Here is a 17,429-nt window from a genome sequence, read left to right as displayed (position 1 = left end):
ACCCTATTTGGTGCATTAAAACGCTTGTTCCAGCTCTTTATGTTTTACTGCAGCCAGACCCTGGGAACAGGAAAGACAACGCAGGTAAAGTAAAAACCATCCGTGTACAGACTGTAAAAACAGCGGCCTGTTTAGAGAGGATAATGAAACACTAGCCTACTTTTCCTTTACAGGTGTGTTTAGGGGGGGGGGGGGGGGGGGGAAACATCAAAAATAAACAACTCAAGGCCATTCTGTGTGCGTGGTAGGCAATAAAGACAAAGGCATAATCCTAAGCCTGCAGGCATACAAAGCAAACTCCCCAGATGTATAGGCAGCCTGTGAGGATATACACACACGCGTATGTGTGCGTGCGTGTGTGTGTGTGTGTGTGTGTGTGTGTCTGTTTACCCAGTCACACAATACAGGGAGGAGGGGAAGGAAAACACAGGGACAGGCAGGACCTTCCGAACGCAGTTTAGCAAAATGTCAAGCACATTCAGATCGCCAGTCGAGTGAAATGTCATCCAGGCGAGGCGGCGAAGAGGCTAAAGTGGAAAACACCGCTGAGGTCTGTCTGTACAAAGTGAATGCCACACAAATATTTATAATTATAACACCTTCTGGCCACAAATGTGCCCAATTTGCCATAACAGTTATAGGATACAGATGAATTAAATGTTTTTTCACTACTTTTGTCCCATTAAGCACCATTAAATTTGATGTACACTTAATGCTTCCGAAAGTAGGCGTGTGCTAGAGTGACTGTGTGTGTGTGTTTTGGCTGAGGTTAAAGTCTCAAATGAATACGTGGGGCAATTACATATTATAGCGTTGGAGAAGGATCCTCTTAAAAAAAAAAACTAAAAACTGAATAGTAGCCAGCTAGGATCAAGTGAAGAGCTTTTAAGAAAACAGGTTTAATACATAGAAATTAAAACAGCTGAGATTTATAGTCATAAGGCGCGGTATGATAGAAAGTATGTGTGCTCGGGGGGGGGGGGGCGGTGGGTACAGCTTTCCTCCCCCTGAAGTGTGGTATAATATAATTGTGCTGAAGGGCTGCATGCTCGCGCCACGGGAGGAGAGTTTTATATCGAAGCCTGCCTGCTGTAACGGTGTCAGGTGGTATTTATGAGACTTGTAATGGGGCTGAAGCCCAGACACACCTGCTACACTGTGAAGGGTATACACACACACACACACACACCTCTCCCATCCACACACATTAATGCTGGTATACTAATAGCGAATCCTAGATTTTGCTTGTTTTCAGCTGTTGTTATAAATGTATTAAAAGTGCTGTGTTGCTAGACGAATCTGATCAGGGTAACAACATAAATAAACCGGACTTGTCTAGACATGGACTGAGAGAGAGAGAGAGAGAGAGAGAGGGAGGCTGCCAGTAGCAGTTAGACTCAACAATTTTTCCAAGAAAGAACTTAAACTTGAGGAAAAAGATGGGAAGAAAAATTCTAGGTCACATACCATAAACATATTTCCTATCCTATTTGGATTAACACGTTTCATATATGCACTTTTTTTCCCAATTTTCAAGAGCACATTAACACAAAAGTGTGCAGGAATTAGCTTCTGTGACACTGCTGCAGAAGGATATAGTTAACCAGCTATATATGGAAGAACAACAAGTAAAAATAGTGCAGACAGAATAAATATTTAGGATCTTTCGCTGTAAAAAAAAACAAAAAAAAACGGCCCTTCTGTTGACCTCTAACAGCTCTAACAGCTACAGTCAAACACACTGTTGACTAGCAACTCCTGAGCCTCCACACACAGTCTCGCTACAAATTGGTAGAGATTAACTGATCTCTGAGCTCACATTAAGATGCCTGGTGCATGAGACTAGAGGGGAAAACAAACAGCCGTGATGAAACCCAGTCGAGCTGCACCTGTGCCAATTCTCTTACACCGATAACCCAAAAAGGAAAACTGCAGCGTAGCCAGACTTCTGCTTAGGTTTCATACTTGATGAAGGCAGGAAATTAAAACTTTTTGGGTCTCGCCGGTTGATGGCTTTCCAAAAGTCAACAGTTAATTTGAAATAACTTTTCAATTAAAGGCTTTACGTTTTAAGTTAATGATTTGCCATAATTTGATCTAAATAGTGTATTATTTTAGTGCCAGAAGTAGGTATCTACCTTTATTTTCCAAACAGACCTGTGAAAACTTCAAAATGAGTTACCTGGACTCGCCACCCACAGACCAGACTTCAGTTTGTCGCCGTGGATGATGTCAGTTTTCTATCCTGTCAATAAAACCTTAAAGATCAACTGTAATTTATCCAGGCTGGTCGTGTGGTTTGACATCTGATGTTTACACTTCACAGTGCGGAGCGGAGATGACGGTTTACCTAGGCAGGTGTACAGATAACACAGAGATTCCCAGACATGGGCTCCGCAGCGCTGCAGCAGCGAGGATTATGCTACGTTATGAAATTCAGATAGTTGGAAGATTAAGTACATAAACTGAGCAAACTGTAGGGTGACCACGAGGGCCACACGATGACCTCAGCCAACACTGCTGCGACACAATAACAGAGGAAACCCTGTAAGGACACACAGTCAAACCACGTCACTCACATCCTGCCATGACAGACGCAGCTCCTTCACAGCAAACAAGCTACACGGTCGCACGCTTACGCTCACATAACTGTTTGTGGTTGATGATTTCAGTCTCGTAGCGAGGCTTCACACCTATAGACGAGCGTGAGGAGATGCGTACGGCTTGACCGACGGAAGCTTCCTCATGTATAAAAAAAGAAACGTACATACAGACACGCTCGCAAACACAGACGAGGGTGCTCGGGCCTTTGCCCCACAGGTTTTCCTCGGTGAAGGTAGAGGGAGCCAAAATCCCACGCTACACCGATGCCACAGCTGCTTTGATCGACAAAAGATCTATCAAAGTGAATAAGCGTGCTGGCGTTCTCGGTGGCGGCGGAGAAGAGAGAGTGTAACGTATTCTGAACCCTCAGCAGGAAAAAGAAAGACAGTTAGGGAGGGCAAAGTTTCATGAGTGTTTGTACCATACAAGACAAGACGCAAGGACCCAATGAGGTACACAAAAACAACAAAAACAACAAAAAAATGTGTGTTTATTTACTTAAAATCCTGCAAAAATCTACCAGTGCCACATGGAAAGTATTCAGGGGAATATTATATGAAACTGAACACAGCAGAGCTCCATCGACTCACAGCAAACTGTCATGACTCAACAAAAAAAAAGTCTGAACCGTAGACTGGGAAGCTGAAATCCAGTCCATGATTACAAGACTGTCCTGTCTTATTGAAATACCAGACAGTCACAGAGCATGGACGCTATGGTAACATCTTTATTCTGTCTCTGTAGGTGGTGCTCTTTTCTTCTTTGTGGCTTTTACAGCTGCAAATAATGAACAATTAACCTACCTAGTTATGTTTTCCATCAATCAATTACTGGTTTAATCCAGCGGTGCTCACTTCTATGTATTTGAGAGCTCCATCTTTGCATATTTTGTTAATCAGATGTGGCCAGAGTGGCATGATTATCAAACAGGCTGCAACTGCTATGACAGTAAACATAAAACACTTTCTCTCTCTCTCTTGTTGCGAATGTTCCCTGAAGTCTGACGTCACGGGCCGGCTATACGCTGAGTCACTATTGTGTCACATAATCAGTGATATTAACATAAACACGTATAAAAAGCCGGTGCAGTATGACTTTCAGGGCCCTGCCGACACCCTGCTAGGAACCACGGTAGGGGTGGTGATGCGGTTATTGTCACAGCTCTGGTTCAAACGTGTTTCTTCTTGCCTACAGCTCATCAAAAACCCAGCACTCCTCTCGCTCGGCAGCCGCTTCAATTACAGCAGCATCACCCCCCACCCCCCATCCACCCACCCCCCCACCCCTCCCGGCTCCGTCATCCCTCCATCCATCCAGCCTGGGTGTAATTCATCAGGGCTGGGTGGCCTCCATTAGCGCTCCTCCGCAGGGACAGGACGGCCTCTAAAGCACAGCACTCAGGGAGCGCGCTGGGGCCCCGCACTTTACCCTAACAGCTTCATCAAGTCTGCATCCCTAGAGCCAGACACACACACACACACACACACACTCACACACACACAAACACACACACACACACAATCTCTGGAGGGCCCAATTAGCAGCCATCACCTGTAATTCAATAACAACACTGCCTTTCTTTCAGCCTCTCCAGCTCTCTCTTTCACTCCGCCGTGAATTCGCTGGCATGATTTAAAAAAAAAAGGAGGATTCTTAATGCTCTCCTCTATCGACGGATAAATCTGAATCTACACCGACAGTTTATTAAGAGATTTGAATAGAGCTGCGTATTTTTTTGTTTTTTGCGAGCGAGAGGTGTGTTCCGCCTCCTCTCCTTTCTTTCTTCCTCCACTTTTACAGCGTCGTATATCATCCCACGTGCTCCGTGCGCTGCAAATCAAGCCCACAGGACACAGGATGGAGGAGAGACACAAAGAGAGGATCCACATTGCACATCTCTACTCAGCTTCTAATCAAATCCTCTGTTCCATCCCGTCGTGTTCGCTCGCCATCCATCCCGCGTGATGGGAGAAGGGAAACAGAGAGAGACGCCTGCTCGGACTCCGTCCATGTAAGGAAAACGTTTGTACAGTGAAACGTCACCATATAAATGACATGACGGCCCAAGTTTGTATTAAAAACCACAAGAAACATGAGAAAAAAAAGCAAATCCTGACATCTGAGACCCTGGTACCAGAGTCTGTGAGGCATCTTTTGCTTCATAAATGACAATGAATTGATCGTCATTTGAGAGAAATTCAACTAGAGCTGTGACTAACAATTATTTTCTTTATTAATTAGTCTGCAGATTATTGTCTAAATGAATGAATGAATCGTTTCTAATTGTTTATATCGCCTATAAAATGGTAATTAATAGTGGAAAATCGCCTGTTGTAATTTTCCACAACCCAAGATGACGTCTTTAAATGTCTTGTTCTGTCTGACCAACAGTCCAAAACCCCAAAGTATTCAAAAAAGTATATAAAAACACAGAAAAGCAGCAAATCTTTGCATTTGAGAAGCTGAAATCAGCAAATTTTGGGGCATTTTTGCTTGAAGAACGACTAAAACAAGTCAGTTATCAAAATAGTTGCTGATTGTTTTTCTGTCGATCAACCGATCGATTAATCGACGAATCGTCGCAGCTCTATAATCAACTAATTGTTTCAGCCCTACCTAGAAAGCACAGAGCGTAAGCAGATCCAGTATAGTAGCATGATGTTTATGAACATATTAAAGGCAGACGGGTTGACAAGATACGTAAAATGATGATCAAATACCGATAAATACTAAATGTGTGGAAACTCCTCGATCTGGAGATGAACTACTTTGTCTCGCGCAGGTACAACGGCGGCAACAGCAGAAGATAACTGCCCAATCGGAGCTGAGTATGTAATTTACCTGCAAGCTTCAGGCTCAATAGCGGCAAGAGGGGAACCTGCAACTTTTTATGTGTGAACAGGAGAGTGATGAGCACAGGCGTTTCCCAGAATGCAACAGCACCTCAGATAGGTGGCATTAACACGGCTGATTTTGCTAGCCAATTATTTTTCAGCATAGCGAGGTGTGCAATCGCTATTATGCCATTTCACTTACAGTTCCAATACTCTTCAGTAGAGTTTTCCGCATCCAAATTTTGCCATTTCTCTTCGGATTTGCTCATTTGAATCACTAAACAACATGAGATGAAAAAAAAAGACCTGAACGGGAAGCAAACTACAGCGTGGAAGAGAAGAAATAAATCACTCTACAGTGCTTCTAATCTAATTCTCTATTCCACTCCCACCTATCCTGCTGCTGCTGCTGCTGCTGCTGCTGCTGCTGCTGTACTCTTTGAGGTCTCCGGGGTGTCTTTAGTGAGCTCAGACCCCTCCTAACCCACCTGTCCACCGCTTATGATTTATGTCTCCCGAGACCACTGAGGCTGCCGGTAGGTCGTCTCTCCCGCTCCAAGGTTTTGTTTTTTTTTTCCCCCTTTTTAAAGCTTTATTTAATCAGGTACTTTGAAATAAGTTGAAATAAGTCATTGGTTACGGTGGTGGTTTTATATAGCTTTTTTTTTTTTTTTTTTTTTACAGTAATAAAAATTTGGAATCAGAATGAATAACCCGCTGTGGTTCCTACAGTTCATTTTAATGCATATTGTTCCTATGAAAATCATCTGGTTCCTATGAGAAAGCATTTGAGCATGGTAAAAACCTTTAAAAAAAGGAGATATGCCATGTTACATTCCTTAAAGGAAATTTTTCCATTACTCTATACTGTTTGACTTTAGAAGGCGTGCGGTGCTGTAAAAGCTTTTCCAACAGCGGCCTGGTCCAGAAAACAAAGAGCAATAAAACCTTCTTCTTCCTAAAAGAGGAGATCAGTAATTACTATGACTCGTGCTAAAAAAGTCGCCAAAAGTGACTCAAATCATTTGTGAGGTCGTCTGTCTTTTTTGGATGCAGGTTTATTCAACATCCCTTTAAAAAAGTAAATCACCAGCATTAGAAATAAGATGAATTTTCTCATCCTTAGAGGGTAAAATTAGATTCTATAACTTTCACTGAAGAAAAACATTGCGGAGGTCATTATCTGATATCAATCTGGGCTTTAACATTGTACTGTTTTACTGTTTTTCGCTTTATTTATTCATCTCATTACTCTCTCCATCTCTCCTCGTGTGCAGTTTTCCTACACAGGTTTCTTTTTGGGGGGTTTACCTATGAGATGTGTCCCAATTTAAATGGAAGCGAATCAAAGCGAGCGGCCCCTATCACAGACGAGCCTGTATCCCACTTCAATGACCGACATGCGCGGGATTACGGTTTCGACTTAGTCCCTACTGTACGGCGCCCTCCTCGCCTGTGGCTCTTGTGTTGTGCCTGGAGGCAGGCAGGCGGCGGCGGCAGCAGCTTCGGGCTTTGAGTTTTCACTGATTTCCTCTGAGCTCCAGGAGCCGACGGCCTCTCTGTTCTGCTTCTCAGGCGGCAGGAGAGGAGAGAAAAAAAAAAAAAAAGAGAGAGAGAGAATGGAGGATGGCAGGATATGCAAATTCTACCACCACCAAAAGAGAGGGAGAGGAGTTTCCCACCGGGTGAGTGTGAAAGGCTGCCCCCCCCCCCTCTCCCTCTCTCTCCCACACACACACACACACACACACACAAGCAAGACTTTGAATGGGACTCTTTCTTTTGATACACACTGGCCTGCATGCACACTTTAGCCCCGAATATACTCCCGAGCGGACGCGTACACGGACAGCTGAGGACACCACGGATGCCTGGTAGTTCTGTTTATATTACTACTAAGTCCACTTGGAGGACGGTTTCCACGCACGCACAGTAGATCGGCGTCTATTGCACGGTCACAAACAAACCGGAGGTACAGGGGATGTCTGCACAGAGCCAGCTTCACACCGTCTTTAACCCACACAATCACACAAACTCACGTATGTATGAACTCAAACCACATGTATAGACTCATTTAACACTCATGCAATGGCACGTATGCCCTCATATGTGGGCGTTGAAACACACAAACACACACTTGCACGGTTTGTGGTGGGATGCTGGTCAGCAGCAGCAGCAGCAGCAGCAGCAGCAGAAGAAGAAAAAAATTGTGTCCCTTCACCACAGGCGGTCTTTCACAGCTCAGCCACTGTTAGCGCCGCCACAGTACAGATTAAAGTTTTAGCTGTTAGCTGCCGGTCGAGCCTCCTGAATACATGAATGTTCGGGTGTTTTGAACGGTACGGACGGAGAAAAGCATCAGCAAAGCAGGCCACCTTTAAGAAAAAGTGCAAAGACGAGTTCAGCGTTTCCTCTGTGATTTTATGCACCGGTGGGGCTCGGAGGTTGAATTTCAGTTCTGGTTTCACATTTGCCTTTGCTTTTAATGTAGGAGGTGCATCAATTTTAAATGGCATTGTAAGTTTAGAGAAGGACTCGGCTCGACTGTAATCTTAATTCAATTTAACACTCCAGACTTAAAACAGAAAAAACCAAAACAAATGTCTTCTACCTCTTCAACCTCAGCACTGCACTATCACTTCCTGTTAAGTTTGTCTTGAATGACATCATAGCCACACAGACTATATATTTTGGGCAACATTTTTTTAAAATATTATCCAGAAAGAACATCTTGAATGTTGAATTACAAGTGCCGTTTATCCTTTAATTGAGTCAGGGGTTAATGACCTGCTACTCTGCTAACAAATGTACAAAAAAGGGACATATATATATATATATATATACTCTGACACATCCAGTGATGTTCTGATAAGTGACACTGGTGCACAACAGTGAAGAAGTTAGCTTTACTATTACATGTATTCAGTGTTTTGTAGTGATTTGATTCCCAAAAATTGTGTATGTTTCTGTAATCCGAACGCAGCACAGAGCTAAAACACGCCAAACACTGAAACTTAGTGAGCATCCACGTTCTGTTTTCACACGATCATTGACATCACCGGGCTACTAATGATTTTCACTCGCACACCGTATGAGCACGATAACACCCTATGTAATCGTGAAATCGACTAGTGGCGAGGTCACTGACAGTTGAACCGTGGTCCGGGTCCGCAGCCAGACGCCGTCCTATCCGGATCCAGACCTATAACTGATAAATTATTGAGGATTATTAAATATTGATGGATCATATTTTATCTTAAGTCTTTTACAACACTGGTTTAGCAGCCCAGGAAACTCACAGACCACTTGCATGCATTGTAAATCATGTCACGTGATGCTACTCGGCCAATCAAACAAGTGCGTTCCGATAAGCGTCGCGGCTCGAGTCAGTGAGCGAGATACACAAATACAGGGGGAGAGAGAGAGGAGACGAGAGACAGCGGTCGGAGAAATAAGTGAGTCAGGGAAAAGTAATTTCACATGTCGTGCTCTAGAAAGAGAAAAGTAGAGCTTTTAATCAAGAATGGACAGACTCTTACATGTTCATTCTTCCCTTGAGCTGTTCAAAACCAGTATGTCTCATATGTCTCCCTCCGCCACCCTCCCCTTCCCCCTCATGTGTTCTGTGATGTAACACAGCTCCGAGGCCGCTAGATTGACCTCTGACCTCTCTGTGGAGGAACCCGGGTGGGTGGGTGGGTGCGTCTGTGAGTGGTGGTGGTGGTGGTGGGGGGGGGGGGGGGTTCTCGTCTGAAAATCGGTGTTGTCAACGCTGGAGAGATAGACGACTTTCAGACACCTAGATCTGAGTTTCAAACGCCACACAATTAGTTTGCTCTCAGTTTCGTATTCAATCAGAGGGCAGAGCATCATTTCCCTTTCACCTCAACTAAAAATAAGTCTCATGTGAGCGTTCCACCTGCATTGCAATAAGCACTGCCTTAGTCATTTGTCATGTGATTTGAGGTTACTTTCGCAATATGTGATTTTGCATTTTTGGGGTTCGGAAATGCCGGAGTAATGTGGACGCTACGCATAAACATAGCAACAGTTATGCTAATAGTCTAACTCTCCAACTTTGCCAAACACATCCTGAACATTAACAATGGATATCGCTGCTGCCTTTGGCTTATGACTCCATTAAAAACCATCAGATTAACCACAAAAAGTTGATATTTTGGAGGTTTAAGCTTTTCACTGGAAGGAAATTAGTTGTTAAGTGACTATTTATACCAACCATGCTATTCTGTTTTGTTGCGTCTCTACTGAATCGGTATCACATCCATGTTTGCTTTACGCTTCAGTCGTCGATGCATAAAACGATCAGAGCTCTGGATTCTTTTATCTGTTTGAACCTGCTTTAAACGCTCTATAAGTCAGATGTGAGGGCGTATACAGTTTAAACCAGATGTGTATGTATTTCTTTGCCGGCATGATGAGTCATCTGCCTTCATTTCACCACGCCTGATCTGTCAAGGTGCCTTTATCAGCCGCTGTCATCTAATTGAAACGCAACAGCATCAGCAGGAACCGCTGCTTCTCCCTCACAGACACCGTGTTAATGCATGTAAATCCCGACGAGGAGGCCTGTGTGTTGTTATGCAAAGCCTGGAGGAAAGTAGCTGTTTCCCACCTTGATGCTAACACACACACACACACACACACACACACAATCACACACACACACATTGCTCAATTAGTCACAGCAGCAGCATCAGTAGCCCTAACGCACCTCCCCCTCCGGACCATAAAAGGCGATGGGAGGGGTTAATGCTGACTTGCTAAAGACATCCTGTAGTGCTTTGTCATTCCACAGGCCCATTTGTGTAAAGGAAAACAGCACACACACACACACACACACACACACACACACACAGAGAGAGAGAGAGCTCCAGGCTCTTTAGCACAAGGAGAAAGTAACACAAATGACCGACGATCACGGATCAATTAACAGCTACTGTCGACCACGACCACTTCTAATACCACTCAGGATCATTTCTCTCTGACGGTGCCATCTCCCACATAGAGTACAAGGATAGTACATGTACATAAATATTCACATAAACATCAAATTGAAGGTAAAACTTTAATAATTAAAGAACAGTCCTCCATTTAAAACAGTTTGGTTGTAGCATGTGCAGACAAAAAAAGGGCAGATTAAAGTCACAATAACAAGTTGGATTTCCTGTAATTGCATTCATTAAACGAAATTATACGACACGATAGCATCTATGACTTGATATCACACTAATCTAATGAGAGTACCCGGATAAAAACCGGGCCGATGACGAGGCACATTAGCTGCAAACAAATGCTCAGTATTACCTCGGAAGCAGCGAGCTCACATGACTCCTCTGCTCTGTAGGACAGCTGTAACTGGAGCACCTTAGGATGACTGCAAGAAAACGCTTCATTCATACATAAAAGACAAAAGAGGCCTATAAACACGCTGCAGGGTTTTTTTTTTTATATATTTAACCGTTTTTTTCCTTGAGGTGAGTGTGATTGTGTAAGAGCAACTGACTTTTTTGAGCCTTGCCACAGTGTGTTACGGTCTAAGAAACACTGGTAAACAGAATATAGTCCTGCATTTGAAGCAATTAAGCTCAGTTTTACGGGTCACGACCCTTATACGATGATGCACATCTGGCTTGTGCGACGTGCGATGCGTTAACGGTGCAGTACAGCTTTAGTATCTACAGGAGAGAGCTGGATAAATACTAGAACACACAGAGAAAATGTTACTCATCTACACATCAAACCACAAGAACAAACTGATCCGAGAGCAAATCACCAAAGAGACAGAGTATTATCCTTTAAAACAGTGATTCAAAGCACTTTCACATCAACCAATGTCTACTTTCCTGACCTGATATGACTGATATAATACATCAGTCGGTGAAAAGAGACACCGAAAGCTGTTGAAAACACGGTTACTCGTCTGTCAAAGCAAGAGTTATTATAAGATATGAAAATGAATAAAGCACTTCATCGGCTCAAAACAGGAAACCTCAACGTTCTCCACTCCGAAGTACCGTTTCCCCCCCAAAAAAACTTCCAGAGGTCAGGCAGACAAGACGCTGGTCAAGGCCCGTTCCCCTAGCTGGCTGGCTGGCTGGCTGGTACGTATGAGACGTCCAAGCCTTGGAGTAGGCCGCTGTGTTTATCCTGTCAAGGTATGTTAACACCAGGCCGCATTCCTGTAGTGCCTAAATTGCAGTGTGTTAGATTACAGTCCAGCTGAGAGCGTGCTCGTACACACACGCAGAGAAACACGCAGCACTTTGAAGGGAGCGGAGAGGCGTTGTATGACGAACCCGTGACCAAAGCAGCAGCAGCAGCAGAAGCGGGCGGCGCACATGGAGGGCCGACACCTGCCATTTACAGGCGCTTAGCATGTGCGCCGGAGCTAAAAACAAGTTTGTTAAGGCTGCAGTTAAGCTGAGGGAAAAACTCTCTGCGCTTATTTCTGTACAAGGATGTAAATTCCAGCGTACAATGTAACAGAAAAATAAGTGCAAAGAGGGAAAAGTGAAGGTTGTCGGGGGTCTCCGCAGGTCTATAGCTATAGATTACACCCGTTTCTTGATCTGCTTTTATACAGCAGCAAGTCATTTCTGCAGAGAAGAAGAGCAAGGCCGACTTTAAACTACTTTAACAAGAGGCGGATCTGGATCTGTATTTACTCTTTAGTTCAGTTTTCTTGTATAGATGAGCAGAATACCATCTGAACTTTGGTGACACATTAGCAAAGCACCAGCACACCTTAAAATGAGTATTAAACAAACTCCAATGTGGCTCATTATGAATAAGACTATAACTAAAGGAACTTATTTCATCATATTAAGTTTTATGAGTATGAAGAGATGAGACTGACCCACAGGTTTTTGGTTATGCATAAAAAACTGAATCAAGGACAAACCGAAGTCTGAAATATCACATTCAGCTTTTTCTTTCATGTCTTCAAGAGAGCAAAGACAGTGTTCAGTTTAAGTTACAGAGACTTGGATCAGATTTGTCTCTGACCAGCAGGGACGACAGGCTACCAAATCTATCTGTCTAATAACCAATCAAGTATCACTTTGGTTAACGAGTTCTTGTTGACTTGCAGTACAGCCGGGCGATGTGAAAGTAAAACCACAAAAAATGCAACATGCCAACTTTTACACTATGGTTTGGTCCGAAAGGACACCAACAGCGGGTGTGAATGTAGCCTTAACACATATTGTTTTCAGATGCAAAGCTGTTATTGACCATGTACATCACACTCTTTCATAATTTAGTATCCTGTGGCTAATATGATGTGATTTGGAGACAGAAATGTGTGATATCTGTAATGTGCTGCCTCATGATGTCCTCAGACTGAATTCATCCAGCAAAATCTTTAAGAACGTAAAGACAGAGGATGTTAAAGCTGGAGTAGGCAACTTTGGAGACACCAGCAGGAGTAAGATAGATTCTGAAAGTATCCCAGCCCCTCCCTTCAGGCCTCCGCCCAAAACCGAACCCCCCAAAACACTTCTACTTTCATTTTTTTTAAAATGAGCCCGGAAGCGGACAACAAAGTCTAACTTAACTTGTTATCATGTTACATGTTATACGGTAACTATCAAACATAGAGAAATGTCCTCCCCTCGTCCGAGTAACGTCTTTGTACCCCCTCATGGAAGTGTTTGAACAGCTGTTCTTCCCATCGGTGTCTAAACGCCGGTTTACGTGATTGGCCACGAGTGCACAAGTAGACAAGCACGTAGGCTATCCAGTCATTTCATGAGTGCCAAATGAAATGATTGGACGGGCTTATTACAGGCCTGCGACAGCCACAAATACCAGATTTTTTTCTTTCTTTTTTTTTTTTTGTCAGAGTATTTGATTTATTGATTGTTGTCAGGATGTGAAGAGAATTTCAACAAATATAACAAAAAGTGCTTCTAAAATAAATTGCCTACCCTAGCTTTAAGAGTACAACTACCATGATAAATCAATTAATGAATTACTTGTTTTCAATATCAATTAATTGTTAAAGTAATAAGTTAAAGCATTCTTTGGTTCCAGCTTCTCAAATATGAGGATTTGCTTCTGTACTGTGGTTCAGACAAAACAAGTGACATGTTGCCTTGGGCTGAGTTCATACAATACTACAATCACTAATACAATACTAATACAGTTATTTTTTGACATTTTTTAGACAAACTAATGGATTAATAGAGAAAATAAGTGGCAGATCGTTCATGAAAATATTGATGAAAGACTTGCCTCTATAATAACTGAAACATGAAAGTGAATCTACAGTCACCTGAGTAATACCACTTATTATCAGTATAAACCAGGATGGGATACAGTTTCAGGTAAACCAACTGACTTCTGATATATATATATATATATACAGGAGAGTTCATCCCCCATCAGACTGGCATTCACACCAAAGCCAGTACAGTACCAAATGATGTGAACATATGAACTGTTTAAGGACATTGCAAGCACATAATTAAAGCTTTTGTGACAGTATAGTTGATTGTATCTGCAGCTGTGTGCCTCATCACGGTGATGACAGGCTGGAGGTCATGGTACATTAGCACCAGCTAAAATGTTTGGCTCATCAGCTCTTTTTGAAATTCACAAAGCTGTGAAGCTGAAGCTGTTTCATGTGGATGAAACTCATAAAAAAAAAAAAAAATACGCCTTTTGCTGATGCAAGGTGAATATAATGAAAACGAGACGAAAACGAGAAGCATGTGAGTTTCACCTGCAACAGATCAAAGCGGTGCGCACTGAAATCACAGCACCTTTTGCCATCTTGATTGTGCGCCCCGTTACACGGACCAGGATGCGCTCCTTGCACATTATAGGGGCATTTAACGTTATATTTTTGGAAAGTAAACTAAATGAGACGCTCAGGGAATATTTCCATTCAGTGTTTGTGCCATTCACGCCGAGAATATCACCGGGAAATCGGTTAAAATACACCTTTAAAGGTGTTGCATCACCTTGCGTACCTGGCTGTCTCCGGTCCAGAAAAAAAACAGCAACCCCGCCTTCACTGCAGTAATGGTACTGACCGCCATTCCCTTCCGCACACCGCTCAGGAAATTGTATAACGAATTACCGCAACACAATAGATGGAAACGAGAGGTTTGACTGTGAGTCGTAAGCACTGATAATACACACGGTGGGGGAATAACTAGAGTAATAACCACCTTATGCACCGCTCATTTTCCGCGCACACAGACACACACACACAGCTGCAAGCTGCACTCGACCAAAACCAACCAACCGGTGCACAAAAATACACGAAAAAGGGAAGATAAAACATGCACAAGTGGGTCAGAAATGCGTGTCGATGAGAGAGATAAATCCCGCGAGAATGAAGGGAAGGCGAGCATCCATGCGAAGCTGGCATGGCACACGGTGAAAAACTACAAAAAAAAAAAAAAAAAAAAAAATATCATCTCTACCTGCACAAGTTGACATTTGGAGCGGTTTTTCCTGGCTCCTCATGAGACGCAGAGCCTTTAGGAAACGGCGAGCGGATCCGGATCCGTCAACGGTGGAGAGCCGCAGGTGTTATTTCTGTCTATTTCTAGGCCATTTGTCAGCCCCCGTTATCCGCGTTCAGGTAAACATGATGATGATGATGGTGATGATGATGATGGCTCCTGTACGGACGCACCGAGTCACCGTCGTGTCGTCAGCAGGAGGAAAAAAAAGGTGCTTTCCAGCCCCTCGGCTCACACACATCAAGCCTCATAACGGTGACCAAAAAGAATATATTCATGGTTTTACTTTTTTTATTGGCTGATACGATGTAACAGGGGGAGAGTACAGGTGAGAAACCGTCCAATGAGGAACGCTGACACCTAAGGGTTGTCTAAATTTAAAGTTAAACCAACAACCTAGATTTATACTCTACTTTTATAGTATTTAATTCATAACTTTGATTTATTTCTATATTGACATCATAAAGATAAACTCTCTTTGGGTGATATTACAGCATTATTACAGATACAAACATCACTATGTAAACAATGACAACCACAGATACACTTTAAGTCCATATTAGGTACCAAAACCGAATATAAAGATGCAAAAAGCAATGGTCGAAATTGTGCAAGAGGAGCAATTTGCTGGATAATCAACATAAAACACGCTCAATTAATTAAAAAGCTCAAATAATGAAGCCAAGCTGGTGCAAGCAATAAGGAAACGCATGCATTCAGATAAAAAAGTAAAATGCCACATCCACTTCTGGAGAATCAATAATTTCCACTCTTACCTTAAACAAGGAAACATGTGCTGTAGCAGTTGTAGCAGGGAGGGGTGAGGTGGAGATAAAATAAACATCCCATGTCTTTACCATCACCGGAGCAGCATTGCATTGACCAGACCAAAGCCCATGCAAAAAAAAAAAAAAAAAAAAAAAAAAAAAAAAAAACCCGCATGCATTCACCGCAACAGCGCTATTCACCATCCGGACGTCAAAACAAGCAGCTAAAGTTGAATTATTCTGAAAGGCAATGAGAAACTGTGTCGTCCGGGGCCGAGAGAGCAGCAAGTTAGCACGAAACTAACCCCGCAACCTCGCCCTAAAAAAAAAAAAAAAAAAAAAAAACCTACACAGTCAACTACAAACTGCGCTCAACGGGCCACGTTGTTATGTGAAAGCAGCGCAACCTGCCGCCAAGTGTTGCTGCGGGTGGAAAAGTGGCAGACAAGTAGAGAAACATGAAGAAAGGAAAGTGTAAGAAACTAAAAACAAAAAATGCGCACTTAAGTATGAAGCGTTACCCGAGTTATTATAGCAGCCGGATAACGGTGCACTCGGCCGGGCGGCCCCGTGCACCGCTAGGCGGAGAGAGAGAGGAGCCAGCCAGGTATAACGGTACACCACCACACTGGGATATGAACACACTAACACTCCCAAAAACTCCCTCAAACGTGGTCCAACTCACTCCCAAGAAGTCTCCAGAAGGAGTTTACCGAGTGAAAAGCTCCCCTGCAGCCCGCCCGGAGCGCTCAGCGGCGGTCGCGGAGGAGTTTGGACTTACCGCTGCTCCTCTTCGGGTTCGCCTGTTTTCTGCGCTTACACCTGGGGCCATCCGCCATGATCCTCTCGCTGAGTCTGAAACGCAGCCGCTCGCGAGTCACCTCCTCCCTCCTCCCTCCTGTCTCTCCTCCTCCTCCTCCTCCTCCGCCTCACCCCTCCTCCCCTCTCCCCCGCAAAACACCTGGTTTGCGACACACTGGCCGCTTTTACGGCATCACCTACTCAAACACCTCAGCACATGGCCCCTCCTACTGGCCGCACATGGGTGTGTGAGTGTGTGTGTGTGTGCTCGGAGAGATGTTTCCAAGCGGTGGTCCTACAGCTCTGCCCGGGTCGGCCCGAGACTCTCTCTCTGCCGCTCCTGACTGCTGAAAAAAAGAAAAATATAACCGCAAGGTGGTCCTCCACAGGTGAATGTAGAGCTGTAGTTAAAGAGCAGAACTAAAAGGAAATAAATGTTTCAGTGATAAGCAGTGGGGGAGGAGGTTAGTCACTCACTTTATTTGCGTATATAGCAATAGTACAAAGAAAAATACTATATTACAAGTAAAAGGTCTGCATGAAAAGACATAGTACATAAGTATTAGTAGCAAAATGAAGTGAAAGTATTAAAAGTAGTTAGTCCCTCTGACCAGTGGTGGAAGAAGTATTCAGGTCTTTTACTTAAGTAAAAGTACCAATACAACAATATAAAAATACTCTATTACAAGTAAAATTCCCGCTTGAAAAATCATATTTAAGTAAAAGTACATTATTATTAGCAGCAAAATGTAGTTAAAGTATTGCAGTAAAAGTAGTGGTTTGGTCCCTCTGACTGATATATTATTATATATGACATCATTAGATTATTAATACTGAAACATCAGTGTTAGAGCAGCATGTTACTGTTGTAGCTGCTGGAGGTGGAGCCAGTTTCAACTACTTTATATACAGTTAGTTAGTTTAGT

At 43.3% G+C, this 17,429-nt stretch overlaps 1 protein-coding gene across 1 annotated transcript in view; it reads right to left on the bottom strand.

The window, feature by feature from the left end:
* LOC121908206 (zinc finger E-box-binding homeobox 1-like) overlaps positions 1-16,623 on the bottom strand; it is a 72,425-nt gene extending 55,802 nt beyond the window's left edge. Inside the window, exon 1 of the mRNA XM_042428037.1 lies at positions 16,484-16,623. Within this exon, the coding sequence (XP_042283971.1) occupies positions 16,484-16,541 (58 nt within the window). The 5' untranslated portion in view covers positions 16,542-16,623. The remainder of the gene's footprint in view (positions 1-16,483) is intronic.
* Positions 16,624-17,429: the final 806 nt, after the last annotated feature.

This window comes from Thunnus maccoyii, chromosome 12, assembly GCF_910596095.1.
Source record: "Thunnus maccoyii chromosome 12, fThuMac1.1, whole genome shotgun sequence".
NCBI lineage: Eukaryota > Metazoa > Chordata > Actinopteri > Scombriformes > Scombridae > Thunnus > Thunnus maccoyii.
The sequence above is the reverse complement of the archived record's forward strand: the minus strand, read 5'-3'. Positions and strand labels throughout refer to the sequence as shown.